The sequence below is a fragment of the Colletotrichum orchidophilum genome, assembly GCF_001831195.1.
Source record: "Colletotrichum orchidophilum strain IMI 309357 chromosome Unknown Scaffold_67.1, whole genome shotgun sequence".
Lineage (NCBI taxonomy): Eukaryota > Fungi > Ascomycota > Sordariomycetes > Glomerellales > Glomerellaceae > Colletotrichum > Colletotrichum orchidophilum.
Genome location: NW_019173023.1, coordinates 32,185 through 52,778, shown reverse-complemented (window position 1 = coordinate 52,778; position 20,594 = coordinate 32,185). Strand labels below are relative to the sequence as shown.

Genomic DNA, 20,594 nt, shown 5'->3' with positions numbered 1-20,594 from the left:
AATCGGAGAAAACATTCCTCACAACATCGCTCAGGCACGGTGGGGAATGGGCTGGCGGGAGGCGGGCGCGTTAGAAACAATGTCTCGCCCAAACGGCCGGCTCGCTTTCTGTTTTCCCTTTCGTCTGCTTTTGTTTCCCTTCCCTCCGTTCATTTTGCGGGGAAATCGCTTTCTTTTTCTCCTTCTCTCTCTGCTTCTCCTTTTTTTTTTTTTTTTTTTTTTTATCTTCGCCCCCCCCCCCCCCCCCCCGCCCGCCCCCCCGCCCCAGCCGCCCAGCCCGTGCTCCTCTCCCCCCCCCCGGGTGGGTGTGGCGGGGAGTCGCGTGCCTCCGCCCCCACCCCCCCTTCCTCCCCCTTTTTTTTTTCTTTTTTTTGTGATCATCGCATCCCTCTCGGTGGCCTTGCGCACGCTAAAATTACCCGACGTGTTGCGTATCGATAGCCCATTTGCATCTGCCTCCGGAATTGTTGGCCGGTGTTGCTGCCACGATACGAGGTGGCATTCATTGCAAGTTGCAAATAGGAGTGCATCGCTTGCCTTCTTTCTGAATTGAGGCCTGGCTGTTTCTGCCTTTATGCTGACGACGACGATCACGACGATGAAGGGGGCGCCCGCCAAATCTCACCGCATGCCCTGCGTCCGGGTCACTCGTTGTTGAGACGGTTTATGCTTGGAGACCTTACCGATTGCCGAACGCGGCTGCGCTCCCTTTTAAGACTCTCGACCTTATAAGATGGGCTGGTCGGTTCGTCGTCGGCGTGTCCATGCGCCATCAGAGGCGGTCGCGAGGGTCCATCCTGTTTGTCTTCCCGACTCAAACCTGGAGCCACCCTGCCCCTAACACGAGCCTCAATTCGCATCTCATTCGCTCATCATCTCGCTCACGCCGTCGACGATCAAAGTTGGACGCCGCCGCCGCCGCGTGGCCAGATTGCCTTCTCCCGTCTGCTTCAGGCTAACGCTAATGCTCACCAGAATGTCCGCATCTTAACCTCAGATGCGCCATCTCAGTGCAGCATTCTTGCGGTGGATTTAGCAGCCAGGCTAAGCGTTTAGGTTAATTTGCCAGAATTCCATGCCTTTTTCCATCAAAGTCTATCTCTGCGCCACCACTGCTCACCCACGGATCATGTACCAGGAGTCTTCAGGCAGAGTAGTGCCAGCGCACCGCCCAATACGGCATGGCGAGATGCCTTCAACGTCTGTGGTGTGGTGCACACTCCCTGTCCTGGGCTGTGGTTTGCACCGTGTGCTCGACAAATGTCACGACCTATATATATTTCAATGCCGCGGGAAGAGAATGACAACGTCACTCCCATCCCTAGTGGGATTTTTGTCCTCGGAAGTATTCCCGTCTTCTCGCTCTCACGCCGTCCAATTCTTTGCGGCCGCTGCCGGCTTCGAAGCTTCAGAGAGTTAGGGTGCCAGAAAGGTTGCCGAATGGCGTTGAAGCTTTGGGGGACTTGAAACGCACCGCCTCATGGCAAATGGACCCCTTAAGGGAAATTATCCTCAACGCATCAATGGAACCGCCGCCCTCCTTGGCTGCTTCGCAGGAGACGAGCCCCTGATGCCACGAGTCCTCGGGCTGCCAATGACCATGAGCACTTGTATTATGCGCCAGCGCGACATGGGAAGAATCTGCTCATTGCCACGAGCCTCATTGTCTTTTCCCTCTTTGGGTGTCTTTTTTCCTTGGCGGCTGGTCCGGGAGCCGGAACGAGGGCGGGAAGAAGATGAGGATGTTTGTGAATTCCTCTGGCATGGGCGCGCCGCCTCGGCTGCTTGTCAGACGTGTACGCACGAGAGTACTTGCGTAATTTGTAAAGGGCATCTGTTTGAACAAGCCGGGATAGGATCCTTTGATACGCTGTTTCTTGCCCAGACTTCCGGCAGGGTGTTGGGGGCCGGAATGCCAGTGACTGGACGTCATGTGCTTCCATGTCTCATGCCGAGACCTCATGATTGTCAAAGAAGGGATACGTTTCCCCCGTCTAGTCTACGGGCACCATATTGGATTTTTTTTTTCTTTTGGCACCTGCTCATGCCTCGGGTAGGTGGCACAGAATACGATGCTTGCGGGCGGACGCTCAGCAATAAGAAGGCCGACACTGACGGTAATAACTGCAGCATGTACCAGAACGCACGCCGTCCGACTCGGACCTCTGGATCTGCAACCTTCGAGCTTTTGATGGGGTAGAGGGGGGCGATGTCACGGTGATGATGTGAGCGAGTTGTTGAGCTGTTCCGAACGGGCAAGATTCCAAAGTCTTTGGACGGATGGGGACTGGGGCCGACGACTGCCAAAGAACCTGTGTCCCTTGACGGGGACGGGATAAAATACAGGTTGAGGCGGCGTCGAGGGTTCAAGGCTTCCCAACCACCTCACTTTCAGGTTGAAAAAGAGTTTGGAAGATAAGTGTTCGAACAATATGTAGGCAGAACAGTGGAAGCTACCGCCTCGGTCAGCAGTCAGCAGCCCGTCGACAGGACGGACGCCTCAGATCGCGTTGGACATGCCCTCGATAGTAATAATAGAACAGCGAACCTTCAATCCACATCGAGATGTAAGGTAGGTAGGCTAAAAGCATGTACATGTTCAGGTACCCACGGCATGTTCCATGATACGGTGCAATTCGCAGGGCTTCGTCGTGTCCCCAGCCAGCGCCGCCCCTTTTGAAAGCAACGGAAAGCAGGCCACCGTGCATGGTAGTATACCGCATGGTAGTATACCGACAAGTAACACCGTCTCTGAGCGCATAATCCACGTGGCGCGGAGTACCCCCAAAGTCCCGCCTGATGTCCCCCCAAGAATCCTTCCTTCCTTTCCCCCCCACCGTAGCGAAAGCGCCTGCAGCCTCCGTGCTCCTTAAAAAACTTTCCCCTTCTGCTTGGATGCTAGGCTCTCCCCTACCAGTCCTTGCACCCCCCATCCACAAGAAGGCGGAAACCCAAGCTGCACGATATCCCATTGGTCCAACATCAGCTAAGAACAAGCCCCTGGGTGCAAGTGCAGAGTACGGAGTGCAGGGCAGGTTGCAGGGTGGGCTAAAGCAGCCAAGTTGGTGGGCGGAGAACAGGCCAGCGCAGCGACCCAGCGGGGCCGGTCAGTGCAGGAACAGGAGCCTCCGAAACGATGGAGAGAGAGAGACAGAGCACCTACAATGGTAGGTACCTACCTAGGGCAGCCCAATGGTTGGAGGTACTTCGCAGCTAGCACTGGCCTGCAATATTTTACGTGTATTTTGCCTGGTTCCGCTGTTACTCCTGCATTTTGAAGGTGAATTCTATCAGCCCAGCGGCTTGTTTTTTGCCCCTCTGCCCTCTGCCCCCTTCCCCATCGCTTCCCAATCCTTAAGGTAGAGTGGCATTTTCTCAAAACCTCCTTTCGACAACGGCGGAGACAGGCAACGAAGTGACCGACACACTCAGAAAAGACCTGGAGATTGCAGCCGGGTGTGCTTTTCGGTTGCAGCACCATCAGCTTTCTATCCAACTTCGGACTTCCTTCGCTTTGTGATCGCAGCACTAGCAGCAACTGACTACGTCTCCCTGGCCCCGAGAGCTTAAAGTAATAATAAACGACCACGGACAGAAAAGACACGGCAATCCGAAGGGGAAACGCCTGGGAAGAAGGTCCAAAAAAAAAAAGAGTAATCAAACCCCTAAAACCCAACGAGCCAACCCCCGTCAGCAACAGCTCTGCGTACGCGCGGAGAACAACGTCCCTTCTCGCCCAACACCCAGCCTCCTTTCGTTTCTCACCCCTCGCTCCCTTACCACCTTACTCGCTTCACTGCGCCGACGAGGAGGACCGCAATAAAAAAAAAAGGACGAGGTCGAACATCGCAGGACACTCCTCGCCTCAGCAACGCGCGCTACCCCGGGCACACTCCACCGATGCGAACCCAGCCATCCGCACACTCGAGCGTCGACTCCCTTTCCCGTTCCTGCGTATCTGCTGCGTTCCTGCATCTGCTGCATCTCCATCGCGCTTCACCCGACTCGGCCCCCGGGTGAACTGACGAGAGCACCCACTACCCGCATCGACTCCACGAGTAACGTGCGACTTGAGCGACTTTTTTTGTTTGATTATCGTGACGCCCTAGACACCATCTTCAACGAACGAACGAAACGATCCAATTGATACCCCCCCAAATCCCCGGCGCATTGGACACGGCTTACGAGCAAGTCTCCCTCCAACTGCCGCTCAGCGTGCAGGCCTTGATTTGATTCGAGATGGCTTTTCTTTTCAAATCCAAGAAGAATCAGGACCGAGCCCTTGCAAGCCGCGATGGAAACTCTGGTGGCTCGCAGGGTTCAATCCAGAGCCAGCGAGAGAGAATCGCGAGGGAAGAGAAGAACAGCACTCAACGCTCGACACCGACGGGCAGCTTGAACTCAATCGATCGCGATGGGAGTGCCGGTGCTGGGAGCCCCGACCAAGGCTACACCCGCCAGCGAGGACCCAGCGTAGACCAAATACCGACACAAGGGCCTTCAAATGATTTGCCTGTAAGTTTATCCAGCTCACTTTGATGGGCTAGCACTGCTAGAACACTGCTGATATTCTTCGCAGCTTCGCAACGCTCCCCCCGTATCCTCACAAAACCAGATGCCTCCCCAACAACAAATGATGAACCCTAATGCGTCGCTATACCCCTGGTCGCAACGACGATTGACATATACATCATCACACCCGAGCCCCTTTCCCCGCTATGGAGCTGCCGTCAATTCGGTGTCGTCCAAGGAGGGCGATATCTACGTGATGGGAGGCTTGATCAATAGCTCCACAGTGAAGGGCGACTTGTGGATGATCGAGGCTGGACAGAACATGGCCTGCTATCCTCTGGCGACGACAGCCGAAGGACCGGGCCCGAGAGTTGGGCACGCAAGTTTGCTCGTTGGTAATGCCTTCATCGTCTACGGTGGTGACACCAAAGTTGATGAGATGGACGTCCTGGACGAGACGCTCTACCTTCTCAACACCTGTGAGTTCTTTCTCCGGCATGCCGCGTATACTGCCTCGACGGACTTTGTAGGGTTGCTAATCAAGAAACAGCTACGAGACAGTGGTCGAGAGCGTTACCCGCTGGTACTAGGCCTTCCGGTCGCTACGGCCACTCCCTTAACATACTCGGATCCAAGATTTACATCTTTGGCGGTCAGATTGAGGGTTACTTCATGAACGATCTCGCTGCCTTTGACCTTAATCAGCTCCAAATGCCCAACAACCGGTGGGAGATGTTGATCCAGAACACCGACAGTGGCGGACCGGCCGTCGGCAAGATCCCAGCCGCCCGAACCAACCACTCTGTGGTTACTTACAATGATAAGATGTACCTGTAAGTATTGCGCAAAGTCTTGCAGGAATCACTGCTCACGCACCTCAGTTTCGGTGGTACAAACGGTTACCAATGGTTCAACGACGTTTGGAGCTATGATCCCGCCACGAACGAATGGACGCAACATGACTGCATTGGCTATATTCCAGTCCCTCGCGAGGGTCACGCTGCATCGATCGTCGACGACGTAATGTACATTTTCGGTGGACGTACGGAAGAGGGTGTCGACCTCGGAGATCTTGCCGCCTTTAGAATCACCTCGCGCCGATGGTACACCTTCCAGAATATGGGCCCGTCGCCCTCTCCTCGCTCCGGCCACAGCATGACAACAGTCGGCAAGGCCGTGGTTGTCGTTGGAGGTGAACCTTCTTCGTCTCCCGCCAGCGTTGGCGATCTCGGAATAGTCTATATGCTCGATACCACAAAGATTCGATACCCGAACGATGCTGCGGCAGCACAACAGCCTAGCGGACCGCAGGCAAACGGACAGCAGCGCCCACAGCAGGCGAGACGGCCCAGTGCTGCCGCTGAGACAAGGAACATATTACCGCGAGACGGTTCCCAGGGTCCCCCCGATCAAAAGCGACTGGTTGGAGTCCCCGGTGCACCTCGCGATGCACCTCGCGATGCCTCAGCCGTCAATAGCCCTCCCAACGTGGTGCGAGGATCCCCCAACGGGACAGACGGGAACCCGGCGGCAGTTAACAACATGTCGAAGCTCCCCAGATCTGCAGCGACTTCGCCTCCCGCTGGGCCACCGCCTCAAGGGCCAACGCCAGCAAAGCCTTCGGTTCAGACTGGAAATCTGGGAAGAGTCAGGGGACAGTCGTCGGAGAGAGATGGGTCCGTTGGTGGCTCACCACAGATTGCCGCAGGCCAGTCTCCCGTCATTCGCGAGGTGAAAGAGCCAGCGTCCAAGGACGCAGAGAGCCCGGTCACGAACGGCCGACGGACTCCTCAGCAGATCTTGAGATCTGGCTCAAAGTCCGAATCTGCTCCTTCCGAGCCTTACAAAACCAGGTCTAGGCAAGGCAGCAGGTCTCAAACCTCCGTGGATAGTACGACCGAGCCAGCTTTGAAGGCAATGCAGATTCAACAACAATCTCAAGTTCAGCCGCCGCCTCAGACGCAAGCTCAACCGCCAGCTCCAGTGCAACCGCCAGCCCAGGCGCAACCGCCGCCGCCGCCAACCCAACAGCAGTCACCAATACAAGTGCAGCAACCAATACGGCCGGCCTCGCCACCGCCTCCCACTCGTCAGCCCAGTAATCCGTTGTCTCGACGATCCTCGGGCCGCAACTCACAGACTGTCGCTTTACTGAAGGAATTGGACACAGCTAGAAACCGCAACGCCTGGTACGCGTCAGAACTCGAGTTGGCTCGCAAGGCAGGATATGTTCCCAACGCAAGCCTCAGCCCTGTTCTTGACAGCAGAGCTGCAGAGACCTTTGATGATGAAGACAAACCTCTCATAGAGGCGTTATTGGCGATGAGAACCGAGCTCGCTAACGTTCAGGCATCTGTTGATAAGCAAGCCATTCTTGCTGCGAAACAAATCGCCGAAGCGGAAAAGCAGCGAGACGCTGCAATTCAAGAAGCGGTATATGCGAAGGCAAGAGTCGCAGCCCAGATGGGCGGCAGTGTTGCAAGTACTCCCCAGCTGGACGGCGAACGCGATGTAGACGACCGTTCCACCGAGATCAGCCGCAAGCTGGCGTCCGCCCTCAACTATCAAAAGGACCTCCAAGCCCAACTTGAAATGATGAAATCCGAGCTCGAGGCTGAGAAACGCGCCCGCCTGCTGGCTGACGACACCACCAATGCCTCGCAGAAGCGCATGAGCGAACTTGAGTCTTACAAGACGATGACTTCTACAGAATTAGAGCAGCTCAAGGCCGAGTTGCACTTGGTGCAGAAAGAAGCTAGGGAGCAGGCGGTTCAATACACAGAAGCCATGGCAGCTGTTCAGCTCATGACTGTCGAGAAAGAAGACTTTGAGAACAAGTACAACGAATCCATCGGCAATTCCAAGGAGCAAAACGACACCTTCGACTCTCTCCGCACCGCCATGGCTGCTTCTGCGGAGATGAAGGCGCTCTTGGAGGGCAAGTTGGAGGAGGAGCGATCGCAGAGGGAGCAAATTGAGTCGAAGTTCAATAAGCTTAGGACGGAACACGAAGCACGCACCACGGAGCTTGTAGCTGCCACTCAGCGACTGCGTGACGCCGAAGAGATGGCCGAGAAGCACGCCAAGGAAGCGAAACTCCACCAGCAAGCTGTTCTGGCCGGGTTCGATAAGGTCACTGCAAGAGACATCGGGGCCGACGGGAAGGCTGACGACGGGCGTGCCAAGGCACTGCAGAGCCAGCTTGTTGCTGCGAACGCCCTTGTCAAGAAGTACCAACAAGAGGCCGATGCTGCGGCTGATAAGCTTCGCACTGCTGAAGAGCGCATCGCTGGGTTGGAGGTGTACCAGGAGCAGTCCAGTCGCGAGGGTGTGGCAATCAGAAGACAGCTTCAGGCGGCTCTGAGGGACACCCAGTCTCTGCAAGCTAAGAATTCGGATCTGAAGCACCAACTTCAGAACCAACAGCTGGAGACCAACGCGATGACCGTGCAACACAATACCCTGAAGGACATTCTTGTTGAGCGTGGCATCAGCCCCACAGGCATGTCGCGAACCCGGAGCATTGGAAGCCCGCGAGTGAACACTCCGGAGCAGGTTCGCATTCGTGATCTCGAGGATCAGCTCAATGCTGCGTTGACCGCCCACGAAGAGAATGCACAGCGCAGCACGGCCCAGCAGGAAGCAAGCGAAGCTGCCTACCGCGAAAAGCTCAGTCAGCTAGAAAACGACTATCAGTCTGCTGTGCACTATGTCAAGGGTACGGAGAAGATGCTGAAACAACTCAAGGAGCAGCTCGCCAGGTACAAGACGGAGAACGCCAAGCTCAAGAACGAGGTTATCGAGCTTGAGGACCGTGTGGAGGCATCCGCCGGCAACAACGGGAATATCCCTGCCAACTGGGAAAGCGAACGCCATATTCTACAGGAGAAGATCGAGGCTCTCGAAGAGGATCTGCAGGTGTCCACAGAGCAGCTTGAATCTCAGCTCAACGCGGTCAGAAAGGAGTTGGAGGATAGCAAGAAGCAACGCGAGGGCGCTCTCAACGACGCTGAAGAAGCTTCCCGGAAACTCGCCGCCAACCGCCGAGACTTGGAGAGCCTTCAGCAGGAGAACCTCCTCCTTGAGCGTCGCGCCCAGGATGCCGAAGGAAAGGTCTCGCTTCTCCTGGACCAGGTTGAGAACTCCGTCGACAGCTACCGTCGGCAAAGCAGGCAGGCACCGAGTATGACGTCTGAGCTGACCGAGAGGGGTACCAACGGAAACAGTACGGGGCATCGACGGCAAGACAGCTCTGATGTCGACAGCACTTATGGAGCAGTCTCTGGCGGAGCTGATGGACGTAATAGCACTGCGTTGGACAATCTGGCAGATGAGCTCGAGACCCTGCGCACCCATTGGGAAGCCACCAACAAGAACTACCGTCTAAGCAACACTTTTGACTTTGAGGGCGCGGCGACCCCTACTCGCAAGGACGAAGAAGTCGGGCTGGGCCTCAGCGAAAGCCTGGCCGACTGGCGTAAGCGACTCGACGTGGACGAACAAACAGAGAGCGATCGAGCGAAGACGAAAAGCCGACCTGACCGGCCTTAGTCTGGCGTTCTGCGACGCATGAATTCTCGCTTCTCTACGTAACAACATTCATCACTACACTTTCTGTACATTCTTTGACTGCCCCCGGTCCGCGGTCGGCAGTTCGCAGTTGGAAGGAGTTTTGTGATTTTGGGGATTGGTTTCGACGCGTTGGCTCTGTTCTTCGTTTCGCAATGATTCAACGTATTCATGACGAAACAACCTTCGCTTAATTCCCCCGCCCTTTTTTTTTTCCCCCTCGTCTCCTTTTCCTTTCTGGGTTCATGAATTTCTCTATTTTTTTTTTTGATGATACACTACACACAACCATGACCGCCGCTTGCTTGTTCTTCACCGTGGACGTATGAGAGCAGGCCGGGCGCACAAGGGTCACTTCTATTCTTCGAGATGGGTGGATGACATTGGTGGAGAGATTGAGCACACGTGCCCAGTTGCCTTTTTCTTCTTTTCTTTTACCATAATGTACAATATTGTTGTTTTTTTCTGAGAAGCCTCATGCCGACGTGGAGGAACTTCCGTCCCCCTTCACGGCTGAACTTGGGGCAAAAAAGGAAGAGGAAGCGCGCGCGCAGGACGTTTGATGACTGATCAACGAGCGCGGCGGAGCTAGCTCAGAAGGGCAAAAAGATAACGACAAGAAGCGATCGTCGAGGATTCTCTTCCTTGTACGGTTTGATAGCAAATTCTTTTTTAAACTGCTTTATACACCGGAGAGCCCGAGAATTCCTGGCGGCTTGTGATGACGGTTGGAGTCTAGCAGCGTGACGATTGTCTACCTAGGGTTTGATCAAATGACGAGATGATGGTTACTCCAGAGTGTGCCTGATATTGTGATATGATGTATGGATATCTGTGTTGGTGTGTGTTTTGCAGCTCATGAACTACGACCCGTACGTACAGTTTACTCTCTCTTCGGTGGCAACAGTTGTTTACTATTCGCCAAACAGATAAAGACATTGAGGATCTCGCGTTGCCATATTCTTGACGTCTGGCACAGCTCGGCATCGCCGCCATGTAACTAAAGTCGAGTACATGAGGCTTGGTATACTTTGAGCTCGGAAGCAATGCAATTGCATTTGCTCTTGAATTGGAGCCTTGCTAGGCGATGGTAGAAGCCGCTTTGCTCCGCCACGTCATCACGGTGGATTGGATGTTACGAGGCCTTTGGGAGTTTGCGAGGAAAACTGTTTCTTTTTCTCCTCTATAGGTGCTTGCGTTGGATACCGCCCACGGGGTTTTATTCCTCCTATGGAGACTAGGACGACCGGACCTAGTTGAGAGTGTCATTTTGATTGCAGGAGTGTAACAGGTTCGTGAGAGCACGACGTTTACCGGCCTCCACGACTACAACTCCACCATGAATAAGAAAGAGCTTCTTCGCAAGCGTTCAGCGTGAGGATGTTCCTAATCCCAGACTTATCTGGGCCTGCTGACGAGAGTTCCGGGCGGTAAATGGCTGTCTGCCGAAAGGGAGGAGCAAGGGAGGTGCCTCTGGCTTTTCTTGTAAAGGATTCCCTGAAAGGTTGATGATGCTAGGTATGTCCCCCCCCCCTCCTTGCAGGGCTTTGTGAACATGAGTATTGAACCTCGTTCTGTGTCTTCCCGCCAATTCAATCTTCCACGGCAATCTTTTTGGAATCTTAAGGAGCAGCACATTCTATTTTGAAGCCGTGAAAAGAGCTCATGTAGCTTCGTCATACTCTGTCAATTAAGCTGCAGACTTTTCTATGCATATTTGCAGAACATGGCATACTACGATCACTCGGGCTCCTCGTTTCAGTTCGGTGCCCCGGGCAGATTCGCGGTACCATACTCTCACCAATGCGCCTACCGGGCGCTGGCTAGCCTAGGAGTGGACGAAGCGGTTCAACGAGCTCTATCCGGTCTCCAGGAACGACGCTGGCATGGCAAGATTGCGGTCGCTACTCATGATATCCGCACCGAGAGGTTTGACCGACAAGCTTTGAGGGTCATCTCTCACAAGACGCGATGGTAAGGCTGCCTCCCACAAATCACCCCCCCTCCCCCCTTTTCCCTTTTCAATCCTGTCTCTTGCCGATTCTCCTGTGCCGGCCCCAGCCAAGAATCATCGGCACGGATTGGAAACAACTTCTCAATTCGCGAGTGGAGTAACGTATAAGACTGGAAGCTAAGCATGCGCTCCGTGGGACTAGTCTTTGCCCAACAACATTTGGTGACCCTTTCCTCGGAGTACGCCTTCTTGGGTGCATGGTCTTCTGGGATGGATGCTGAAGAAGTGGTGTATATTTGTCTTTAGGGTGTCCAGCTATTAACGGAGCTTCATATGAGAAGACGACAGAAAGTCCATGGTCTCAAAATGTGACTTCCTTGTTTTAGAGACATTCGTACTCGAATACTGGTATTATGACAAGGGCCTATGAGGTTCTGTTACTTGCTACAGAGTCTTTTGCTTCCCGCTGGTGACTTTCAGCCTGCTGAACTTTGTTCGCACGAGGTATCTCGACAGCAGCCTCACTCAACCTGTTCCTGCGCTTCCAACAAGTGTCAGCCAACTGGTTCCCATTCACATTGAAATTTCCCCGTCTCTCTGGCAGGCGAAATCAGTCCTCTTTATGTAGCCGCTGGGAGATGGTGATAGAGAGGCCGATGGAGAATTATCTCCGGTACCTTGCCAATCTTTGCTCTTCGCTCTGAAGGAGGTCTTGCCCGGAAACAACGAGCTGCCCTGCTCCAGTTCCACGGGAATCGAGAAGTGAGGTACTCCAACTTATTGTCCAGCATATAGTCCAAACCTGCTGAAGAACTGTATCATGGGCAGCAAGGCAGGCCGTCTTCTCAAAAATGTGTTTGGTTTTGCACGAAGCCGTGGGCTGATGCGAGTCTTTCTCCCGCTCCTAGGTCATACACTACTCTTGAGCCGTTCCTTTGAAGTCTGTCATGGCTCGGTTTCGGCATGACTGCGCTGATAATCGCTGATAAAGTTTTCCCCTTGAGCCGTACGAAACCGGTTGAAATCCCCACTGGAACCATGTCAAAGGTGGCGTGGTGATGGTATCAAAGTTCGTCTCGACAGTTATGCCGATGATCGATTAGGGTATCTCGGGTAGGTGAGAGCAAAAAGTAGATAGCTTGCAGAGTAACGGAAACTCACAAAAGTATAAAATCACGTTGCGGAACAGGCGAAACAAGACGACATTCAACTTGCAGCCCATCCGCTGGGAGACAGAGGCCGGCATCGCACCATGGAACAGTTTCCAAGATGATTTTTCTTAGGCAAGATTCTAAACCGTCAAATCTGAAAGTCGAGCTGAGTCCAATAGGTAGGTTGGATGTACAGAGCGAAGCGTTGAAGAGGCGAAAAATCAATCAGCAGTCTGCCATCCAAACTGTCATTGTACATTTTCTTCCGTCTTAATCTTGATCAGCCCAGATCAAGTACTCGCTATGAATACATGAATGCTCCCTCATACCCTTCGGAGGGTCCCGGAGAACCATTCCACCGGGCCACCGAAGAACGCGGGGAATGATGTGGAGTTAGGGTAAAGATCGGGGTCGGGGTCGAGAGAGGTCGAACAGGGAAGTCGCTCGGAGCGGCTGGCCCACATCCTCATTCGGCTCCGCAGCATGTCCGGCATCACGGCAGTACCACCTCCACAGTCCGTGCTCTCTCACCGACAAATAACCGCCCTTGGAGAATGGAGATCCAAGGCAAAGGCGGCATGAACCCCGTCATCTCGCCCGTTTCCCCGCTCCCCCTCCCCTCCCCTTTCTCCAGCCATCACCTGCCACTCAGTCACCACCTTTGTGCTGCAGCACTGAATTCATTGGAAATCAGTTTGCGCGGTTCGCAAAATGCCCCAGTCAGATGGAACCCATGTTGAAGCATAGAAGAGGTATCTCAGTTTATATCATCCGGGTGCAGAGCTCTAGGTATAATAACATCCAAAGTGATAAATTCTCTGAATTCCCACCAGCCCAGCCCGTTCGCGAAAAGAAATCATGCGTTACCGGCGTCCGTCCAGGTCTTTCGAAGACGCCGTTCTAGAACGCTCGGAAATGGAAACCTTATCCCGCCCACAAAGTCTGAAGACGCCTAGGCAAGTAACCGTACGTTCAATATAAGCAAGAGAGGTCCCAGTCATGCTCGTAAAACAAGATCCACCTCTTCGCGTCAAAGCAACTTCATGACGTCCTTCGACTTCAGTCGGCCTCCAAAGCCTCCCTCATTACTCGGCGCATTAGGTCATATGTCCGTCCTGAAGAGCGCTCTAGTAGTCCGCGGTTCGTTTGAGATTCAGTTGCGAATCAACGTTGAATGCACCGCAGGTCTCGCCGGGGGCGCACGCAGGATATCAAGTAAACAAAGCGTGTAGCCCAAATTATCTTTCCTCGTGAAGGCGGAACAAAAAAAACAGAAGACCGCCGCGCAAAGACCAGTAATCATGGCCATGGTGGTATCAAACAAAATTCGTAAATGTAACAGCCAGTAAAATCATGATGCGCCGTAACCGTATCAAAAGTCGAGTAGACCTCGGAACAGAAAATTAGCGTGCCACGACACTGCTTCTATCGGTGAGTAGGTTGGAAAGCAATCGCGTAACGTTTCTGGAGCAGGGAGTGCCGCTCGCCAGTGTTGTCTTGTCGTTTCATGAGAGAATAATTCGCATTCCTTCACAGACTCATTGTGAGCCATTCCCACTCCTGCGGACCGGAAGCCGGCCCTCCGGGGTTCATCATCTGACCATTCTGGCCGCCAGGCATTCCCATCATGCCCGTGCCCATCATAGGGCGTTGGGTCATTCCAAAGCCATTAGCCAAGCCAAGCGAGCCCGCCGTCGGCATGCTGGCAAGACCAGTAGCAGACCCAAGCGACTTTGCAGCCTCGTTGGGGGATCCCATCGAGGTCTCGGGACTGTCGACGTCCATACCCGCGAGGCCCTCGCTGCCAGCACTCTTGCTGTGGCGTCGCTGACGCTTGGACGAGCCTGAAGAGGAGGATGTGCCGGCGTTGCGAGATAGTGCTGCGGCACCGGGCCCAGGTGTGTTCTTGGGCGGGGCAGCGGCAATCGGTACAACACCCTTTCCTCCAGCAGCGGCGCCGGTAGAAGAACCCGTGCCGTAGCTCGTCGGTGTGCTGCCGGCCGTATTACCGCCCGACGCGGCACCGCTAGCAGGGCTCTCTCCCTCGTTCGCACTACCGGCTCGAGTAGCAGCAGGTGGCGTAGTGACGTTATTCGCCGGGGTAGAGACCGCAAGCGTTGAGTTTTTGCGGGAGCCCGGACCCGAGGCGCTTGCTGCGTTCTTCTTTGATCTCGTGCTTGTTCCCCCGACGGGCAAACTGGCTCCAGAACCGCGATTCCTCTTCTTGATCACGTCCGTTTTTAAGCTTAGAGGACGGACAACGCCATGCAGCTTGAGGAACAGCCCGCAAGCGTTGCAGAGGGGTTGACCCTCGGGATTGCGTCGCCACAGTGGCGTGGTCTGGGTGAAGCAGTTGGTGCAAGTTGTCGGAGCGTTGCCTTCACCTTGGGCACCGGCAGCGGCCTGCAGGTTGGTTGTCGAGCCCTGTTTGGAGCCGGGCGGGGACGACGGCCGGCTTGGGGCGACAGAAGAGAAGCCAGATACCGTGCCATTGTTCTCTGGTGGGGAGTTGGGCGTGGATTGTGCCATTCGATCAAACGGGTTTCCATTGCGGCCCAGATGACCTGCGGGCGTGGACGCCGTGCGCGGGACCTTGCCGCCCCTCCTGTCGGATCCTTGCCTGAAGGACTGCGACTGAGATCTCGGCAGGTTACCGCCTTCCCAATCGTTGTCCACGTAGTCCGTTGTGGTGCCGCCGATCGTGACTTGCTTTCGCGGGGGGCCGCCAGGATATCGCGCCGCTTGTGTGCTGTACTGACCGGGCAGAGATGGATCCCAGCCCAGAGAGTTGCTCTCGTCCATCGGCCCCGGGGAGAAGTCCTGTGACATGACCAGGTTGCGATCAGCAAAGGCACCGCCATCCTCCTCGTCCGAATCGGCGCCAAAAGTGAACATGCCCTCGTTGGGTAGCGACATGCCAGGCGAGCGCACTGGATGGTCAGGCTGGAAGACTTGCGTCGGGTCGATGTGCCCAAAAGGACTCGGTGCACTGCTGGAGGCAAAAACGGACTCGGTGGTGGGCGCAGAGGCAGGGAACATAGGGTTGCCGTTGGTGTTGTTGTTGTACATAAATTGCTGATTCATTTGGTTTCCCATGCTCTGACCGCCTTGCCGGAATTGTTGTGACCTTTGGCCACGGATATCCATGGAGCCAAAGTAGAAGCCGTCGTTATCAGTCATGGCATGCGGCGTTGTGACGGTGGAATGATAAGCCGATGCTGGGGGCGAATAGAAATCTGAGGGGTTCAGAGACGAGGATTGAACCGAAGATCCATTGTAAACACTGGAAAACGGACCATGGGGTATCATGGGTGAGGTGGACGGTGAGAAGGAGAAGTTCTGCTGGAAAGGACCGGCGGAGGTGATGATAGGGTCATTTTCGATGTTGTAGGTATCTAACGGGAAGGGAACACCATTCTGGTGCGCATTCTGCGACATGTTGTTCTGGTTGGTGTTATCGAGAGAGTATTCGTGAAGTTCTGAATCCGCATCCAGGTCATTGGTTGTTGTCAAGGTGCTGTTGACTGCGGGCACATGGGGAGAGAAGTCGGCCGGACGTTTACGGGTCTAAGTGCGAACGGGGTCAGCTCAGCGAAGACCCAAAAGGCACTAACATGATATCGGAGCGTGTATCAATGTAGCCTACGCTGGGGGGGGGGGGGGGGGGGGGGGGGAGGGGGGGGGGGGGGGGGGGGTATGAGCGGGAAAGGGGTGGTCGGGAAAGACAAAAAAGGCAGAAAGTGGTTTCGGGGGTGTTTTCAAAGTGGCGTCGGGGGGGGGGGGGGGGGGTGGCGCAAGATAGGAAGATAAAAAAAAGCGCCAAACAGTCGAGGATGCGCCGAAAAAAAAGGAAGTGCATCATGATGCATGATTTACAGCAAACGGGGAAAAGGGCATTACGAAGGATGCAATAGAAAAATCGACTCACCCGTCGCTCGTCAATGCTCGTTTTACGGTGATGGCGAGTAATGTAGTTAAACTCGTCATGGGTCTTCTGGTGATGAGGAGGGAACGGGACTGATTGCGGGACAAAGTGCTGCTGGGCAGCCGAGTCTTTGCGCGATTTGATGGGGATAGCTGAGGCAAAGGAGGGATGCATCTGGTTCTTCTCTTCGTGGTGTTTTGTTGGCTGAGGCGAGGGATTTGTTACTGGTGTTGCGATATTCTCGGAGAAGATGAAGTCATCGAGATTCATGGGCTCTGGGTGGTTCACGTTCTGTTCTGACGACTTGCGCAACTGGGCAATGCCGCTGGGTGGGTTGACATTGAATGTCGCAGCGGGCGTAGCAGCTGGTGGTGCAGGTGCCGGCGCAGATCGAGCGAGCCTGCATCATCCCACAATGGTTAGCCAGGTCCGTCAGCGGCATGGTCGTTGGTAAAACGACGCCAGAGTCAGGGCAAACAAAAATTTTGATAACGGAAGAAGAAGAAAAAGAGTAGAGAATTGAAGGGAGGGAAATATTCGGAAGTGAGGTGTTGCTTACTTTGCTCTCTCCTCCTCCTGTTGCTTCTTGCGCAGGTTCGAGGCCATCATCCTCCAAGTCAGATTCTCCATGCGCTGCTGGTTGGGCAACATGTGCTTCGTTTTGCTGAAGAACTTCCACACCTGGGTGGCCAAGGGGTCCTCCTTTTGCATCTCCTCGGGGCTCTGGCTGGAGTCCATGGCCGCCTTTTGGAAGGGTGGGAATTCCGAATTTTTCAGAAAATCATCTTGCGCATTCGGGTACAGCGCAGCAGAGAGGTCGAGACGTAGATCCCGAAGACCGGCGGGCAGTTCGCTGGGGCTGGCCTTGGAATGCGCCCGCGTTTGCGTCTGGGCCTGCGTCTGGGCCTGCGCGTGCGCCTGGGACTGTGACTGCGACTGCGACTGCGAGGTGCTGGCGTAGTGGTCGTCAGGCCTCCGCGGGAAGCGGAAGTCGTGTTCTGTTGTTGTGGGATTCATCGAGGAGAATGGACTCGAAGTCGCAATTGGTGACTGGATGGTGGCAGCCATGTGAAGAGGAGTAGCGGTGGTAGAGGAATGGATGAAAGTGGCAGGGTCAGGAAAAGAGGAAGGAGAAGAAAAAAAGCTTCTTCCAAGAAGGAAGTCAAGGTTTCGGTTTCGGCGAGTCCAGTTGAGGGTCACAGGAAGGAATTTCCCCACGTTCGCTTGGTTGCAACTCTCTGCCTCACTCGTCCTCTCTGACTGGGTGGCTTAAAGGCAGCTTGTCTCCGACTCGGACACTCTCAAGTCGGCTGGTACCTCTGCGTTTGTGTGTAGGTAGGAAGGCAGGTACCTTGTACTCGTAGCGCCACGAGAAGAGAGACAGGCACACAGTTTTAGCAACCGCGCTTGTGACGATGGAATCCGTATTCTGGATTCTGTATGCGCCGGGAGTTGGGGCGGACGGGTGTCTGGAATGTCCAAAGAGGTTTAGAGAGGGTTTAGATGAAGAAGAAAGTTTCGATGGCTGGGCTATCGACTCGATGCCGCCTGAGTTTTCCGGGTAGCGCAAGATGTAAAAAAGGCAGCGTCCCAAGGCACGGGGAGGGGAAGACGGGTACCAAGTCGTCACGCAGGTTCGACGGCGGGAAGGGATCTCTTGACGCAGCAGTAGCCGGCGAAACAGTGGGCATTATTGCGTAGGGAATCGACCGGCTGTTGCTGTCGCATGCTTGGGACGGCTGTGGGCGGACGAGGCAGTACGTAGGAGTTGTGCCATGCCTTCGTGCAGGGGCAGGGCAGGCCGCGCAGGAGGAGGGGGGAGGGTGAGAAGGTGAGAGTGAGGGGGAGGGAGGGGAGACCGTGGGAGGGGAGGCCGACGTGTGGTGGGTGCGTGGGAGTTGGAGTTGGAGTGGGAGTGGAAGTGGGCGGAGGGTGTGGGACATCCATGGATCAGGGACCCGGCCTAGTCCATCCTCGACTCCTCCCCTCCTCGTCCAGAGTAAGAGCCAGGTTCGGAGAGCTCCTTCACACCATGGCTCTCACGCTCACTTCCACTCTCCCAGGCAGGCCGCGTACGGATACCGTACAAATGCTAAGTGCGGGAGGTGGGTGTGGAGTTTACTGTTTACCTAGCATTCGTTCGCTCATTACGCAGTACTACGTAGGTAACCCAGTCACTCGGTGAGTACCTCATCCACTCCTCACTTTGACGATGCTCGTGAAAATCGCTATTCATCGGTTCCTCTGCTAGAGCACGAGATCCAACCACCTGACCGAACTGTCAGCCGAAGTTCCTAGACACTCTCACTGTCTACCCCCATTTTCTGTCTCTGAACTGAAATGCACCGAAGCTTGCGGCCGATCTGTCCCAGTATTATTTCGTTGTTGATGCTGCTGCTGCTGCTGCTGCTGCTGCTGCTGGTATTGCTCCCGCCGCTGCTGCATTTGGCAGGGGGGGACAATTTGAACGGCAGAAGATCGGGACACTGACAAGACGCCCTCCCTTCTTCGTCTGCCAACATGCATGCAAGAGGCGCTGCTGGGAACCTGGCGCCTCGGCCGGTCTTCATCCTCCACAGTCCAGAGGCGGGCAACAAGAAGGCCCCTCTTCAGGGACCACTGGGACCGCTACGTCGCAAGGAAGTCAATGGGCAGCGCCCTTGAAAGGGCCACAGGCCGATCCCAGCCTACCGTAACAGCAACGTACTGCTCTTCCCGGCACCCAAGGACCAGTGCCTAAGTGGAAAATTACTTAGCCTCACAAATCGTCGGAGAAACTGGGCTGGGTCCCCGTACTGCAGCGCTGGCTCGTTCTAAGCTGGGAGTATCCCTCTTTCGACCCAATGCCCAATACCGCTTCTTTCTATCCCCGATACCTGTCGGGCGGTTCTTCCGAGACGTTGAGTTGGCCCAGTGACTCCCAGGACTCGACTCGGGAGCATTGGACGTGGAGAGGCAGGGGGTGGGCCAGCAAATCCTAGCATCTGGCCCGAGTCTCGAGTCTCGAGTCTCGACTGCTCTGGCTCTCCGCTGCCCTGCGCGGCATTTGTATGGGTTCCTCGTGAAGTGACCGGAAGAGCTGATGCTCCGCCTATTCCCCGAGACTACTACAAGCCACAGCGGGTGAGGACCTGTGAGCAACCAGTTCAGGAGGCATTTGTCAGGCTGACCATGAGACGGCCGTGGACTGATGGGAACGAGGAGGCAAAAACTACCGATGGACCGTACGATGCTGCACTGCCTTTGCTGTGAAGGTTGCACCGAACCGGACTGGTTTGCGTACCAGCGTGCCGGACAGCGGACGTTGAACTGGATTAGAAGAGGTGGAGGCCACTAAAATCCAGAGGCGGCAAAGCCTAGAGACGAATGATGGCCTCGGTGTCGGGTCTATACGTACCGCCTAGGCTCCATACCGCGCTTCGGATTGTGGCCGGTCGGCATTCCTGGCCTGTTAGTGCGTTGCGAGTTCCCGTCTCTTTTCCTCCTCTCCTGGTAGTCTGGTCCCAAGACAGACAGACAGACAGGCACATACAAGTTGCCAGCTGCAAAACGCTTGCCAAGGAGCTGATGAAGCGGAAGAGAACCTTGCGCCTGACTCTGGTCCAACCCGTCCGCGTGTCGCCCTCTCCCACTCGGGCTTTGAGGGGGAAGAAAAAAACCCCGGTGATGGATATACCGAACTCATAAAATTTCCCGCCTGCTCTTTGATTTAATTTGTCCGTAGTCCAAAGGCCAATATGCCGTCGACGGCCCCATGATCCAGGAATCCGTGGCTTACACGATCCCGCCGTCAGGTAAGATTTCAGGGAAGATTTCAGGGTCCTGTCGGGGAACATGGTAGGGAACTTGCAAGTCACAACAACTATCCAAGCAAGGTACGGTCAGAAGCCCGCCCGCCCCTCGAGTTCCATCTCGGCGGAACTCCACCCAACGCGACTTCACCTCGCGCTAAAGAGGCAAAAGAGAGGAGTAAATCGAGGCACCGCTGCACCAGCCTCGCCGAGCGGCGGTCCCTGACCAGGCGTGCCATAGTAGTGGCAGGGCAGCGCCAACACGCGTGCCCAACGACGTCGCCTGTGGGACCTGTTTCTGACTCCAGGGCCACAGTGACTTTGCTCTTCCAGTTTTGGGCTTGGGGACCTCAGGCTACGAAGTAGCTGATTTGGTTGTATGGTGGATGCTGAACAGAATCCCAAGCTACTCCAGACAATGGAACGCGGCCCCAGCAGCTGAATCCGTCCTCAGTTCATCAGATCTTTCCCCATCCGTTTGCCTCCTTAAACCCCTCCAAATCGTGACCCGCATCCATCATCCACCTTGCTTCGGGAATACTTGGGTATTACTTTTACCTGCGCATGGCGAACGCGCATTCCAAAACACTGGGTTAATTTCAGTTCATTAGAGATCTGCTGTCCTTGAATGACCGCAGGCTGCGGTACCCGTTCATGCTAATTGGAACCCCATGGAGAGACGGAGGAGCCAC

The 20,594-nt window shown here is 55.1% G+C and overlaps 5 protein-coding genes across 5 annotated transcripts; 4 read left to right on the top strand and 1 right to left on the bottom strand.

The window, feature by feature from the left end:
- Positions 1 to 46: 46 nt before the first annotated feature.
- CORC01_08057 (uncharacterized protein) lies at positions 47 to 413 on the top strand (the record flags this gene model as incomplete). Its single annotated transcript, XM_022619692.1, has 2 exons — positions 47 to 207; positions 377 to 413. The coding sequence occupies 2 exons, from the start codon at positions 47 to 49 to the stop codon at positions 411 to 413; spliced, it is 198 nt and encodes a 65-aa protein (XP_022473756.1).
- Positions 414 to 4,239: 3,826 nt separating this feature from the next.
- On the top strand, positions 4,240 to 9,063 carry CORC01_08056 (kelch domain-containing protein; the record flags this gene model as incomplete). The annotated part of the gene is made up of 4 exons (XM_022619691.1): positions 4,240 to 4,515; positions 4,580 to 4,991; positions 5,063 to 5,345; positions 5,394 to 9,063. 4 exons carry the CDS (start codon positions 4,240 to 4,242, stop codon positions 9,061 to 9,063), a joined length of 4,641 nt encoding a protein of 1,546 aa, XP_022473755.1.
- Positions 9,064 to 10,807: 1,744 nt separating this feature from the next.
- Positions 10,808 to 11,059, top strand: CORC01_08055 (uncharacterized protein; the record flags this gene model as incomplete). The annotated part of the gene is made up of 1 exon (XM_022619690.1): positions 10,808 to 11,059. The coding sequence occupies one exon, from the start codon at positions 10,808 to 10,810 to the stop codon at positions 11,057 to 11,059; it is 252 nt and encodes an 83-aa protein (XP_022473754.1).
- A 2,657-nt stretch (positions 11,060 to 13,716) lies between these two features.
- Positions 13,717 to 17,179, bottom strand: CORC01_08054 (GATA zinc finger; the record flags this gene model as incomplete). The annotated part of the gene is made up of 3 exons (XM_022619689.1): positions 13,717 to 15,753; positions 16,115 to 16,511; positions 16,671 to 17,179. 3 exons carry the CDS (start codon positions 17,177 to 17,179, stop codon positions 13,717 to 13,719), a joined length of 2,943 nt encoding a protein of 980 aa, XP_022473753.1.
- Positions 17,180 to 18,635: 1,456 nt separating this feature from the next.
- CORC01_08053 (uncharacterized protein) lies at positions 18,636 to 18,851 on the top strand (the record flags this gene model as incomplete). The annotated part of the gene is made up of 1 exon (XM_022619688.1): positions 18,636 to 18,851. The coding sequence occupies one exon, from the start codon at positions 18,636 to 18,638 to the stop codon at positions 18,849 to 18,851; it is 216 nt and encodes a 71-aa protein (XP_022473752.1).
- Between the last annotated feature and the right edge of the window lie 1,743 nt (positions 18,852 to 20,594).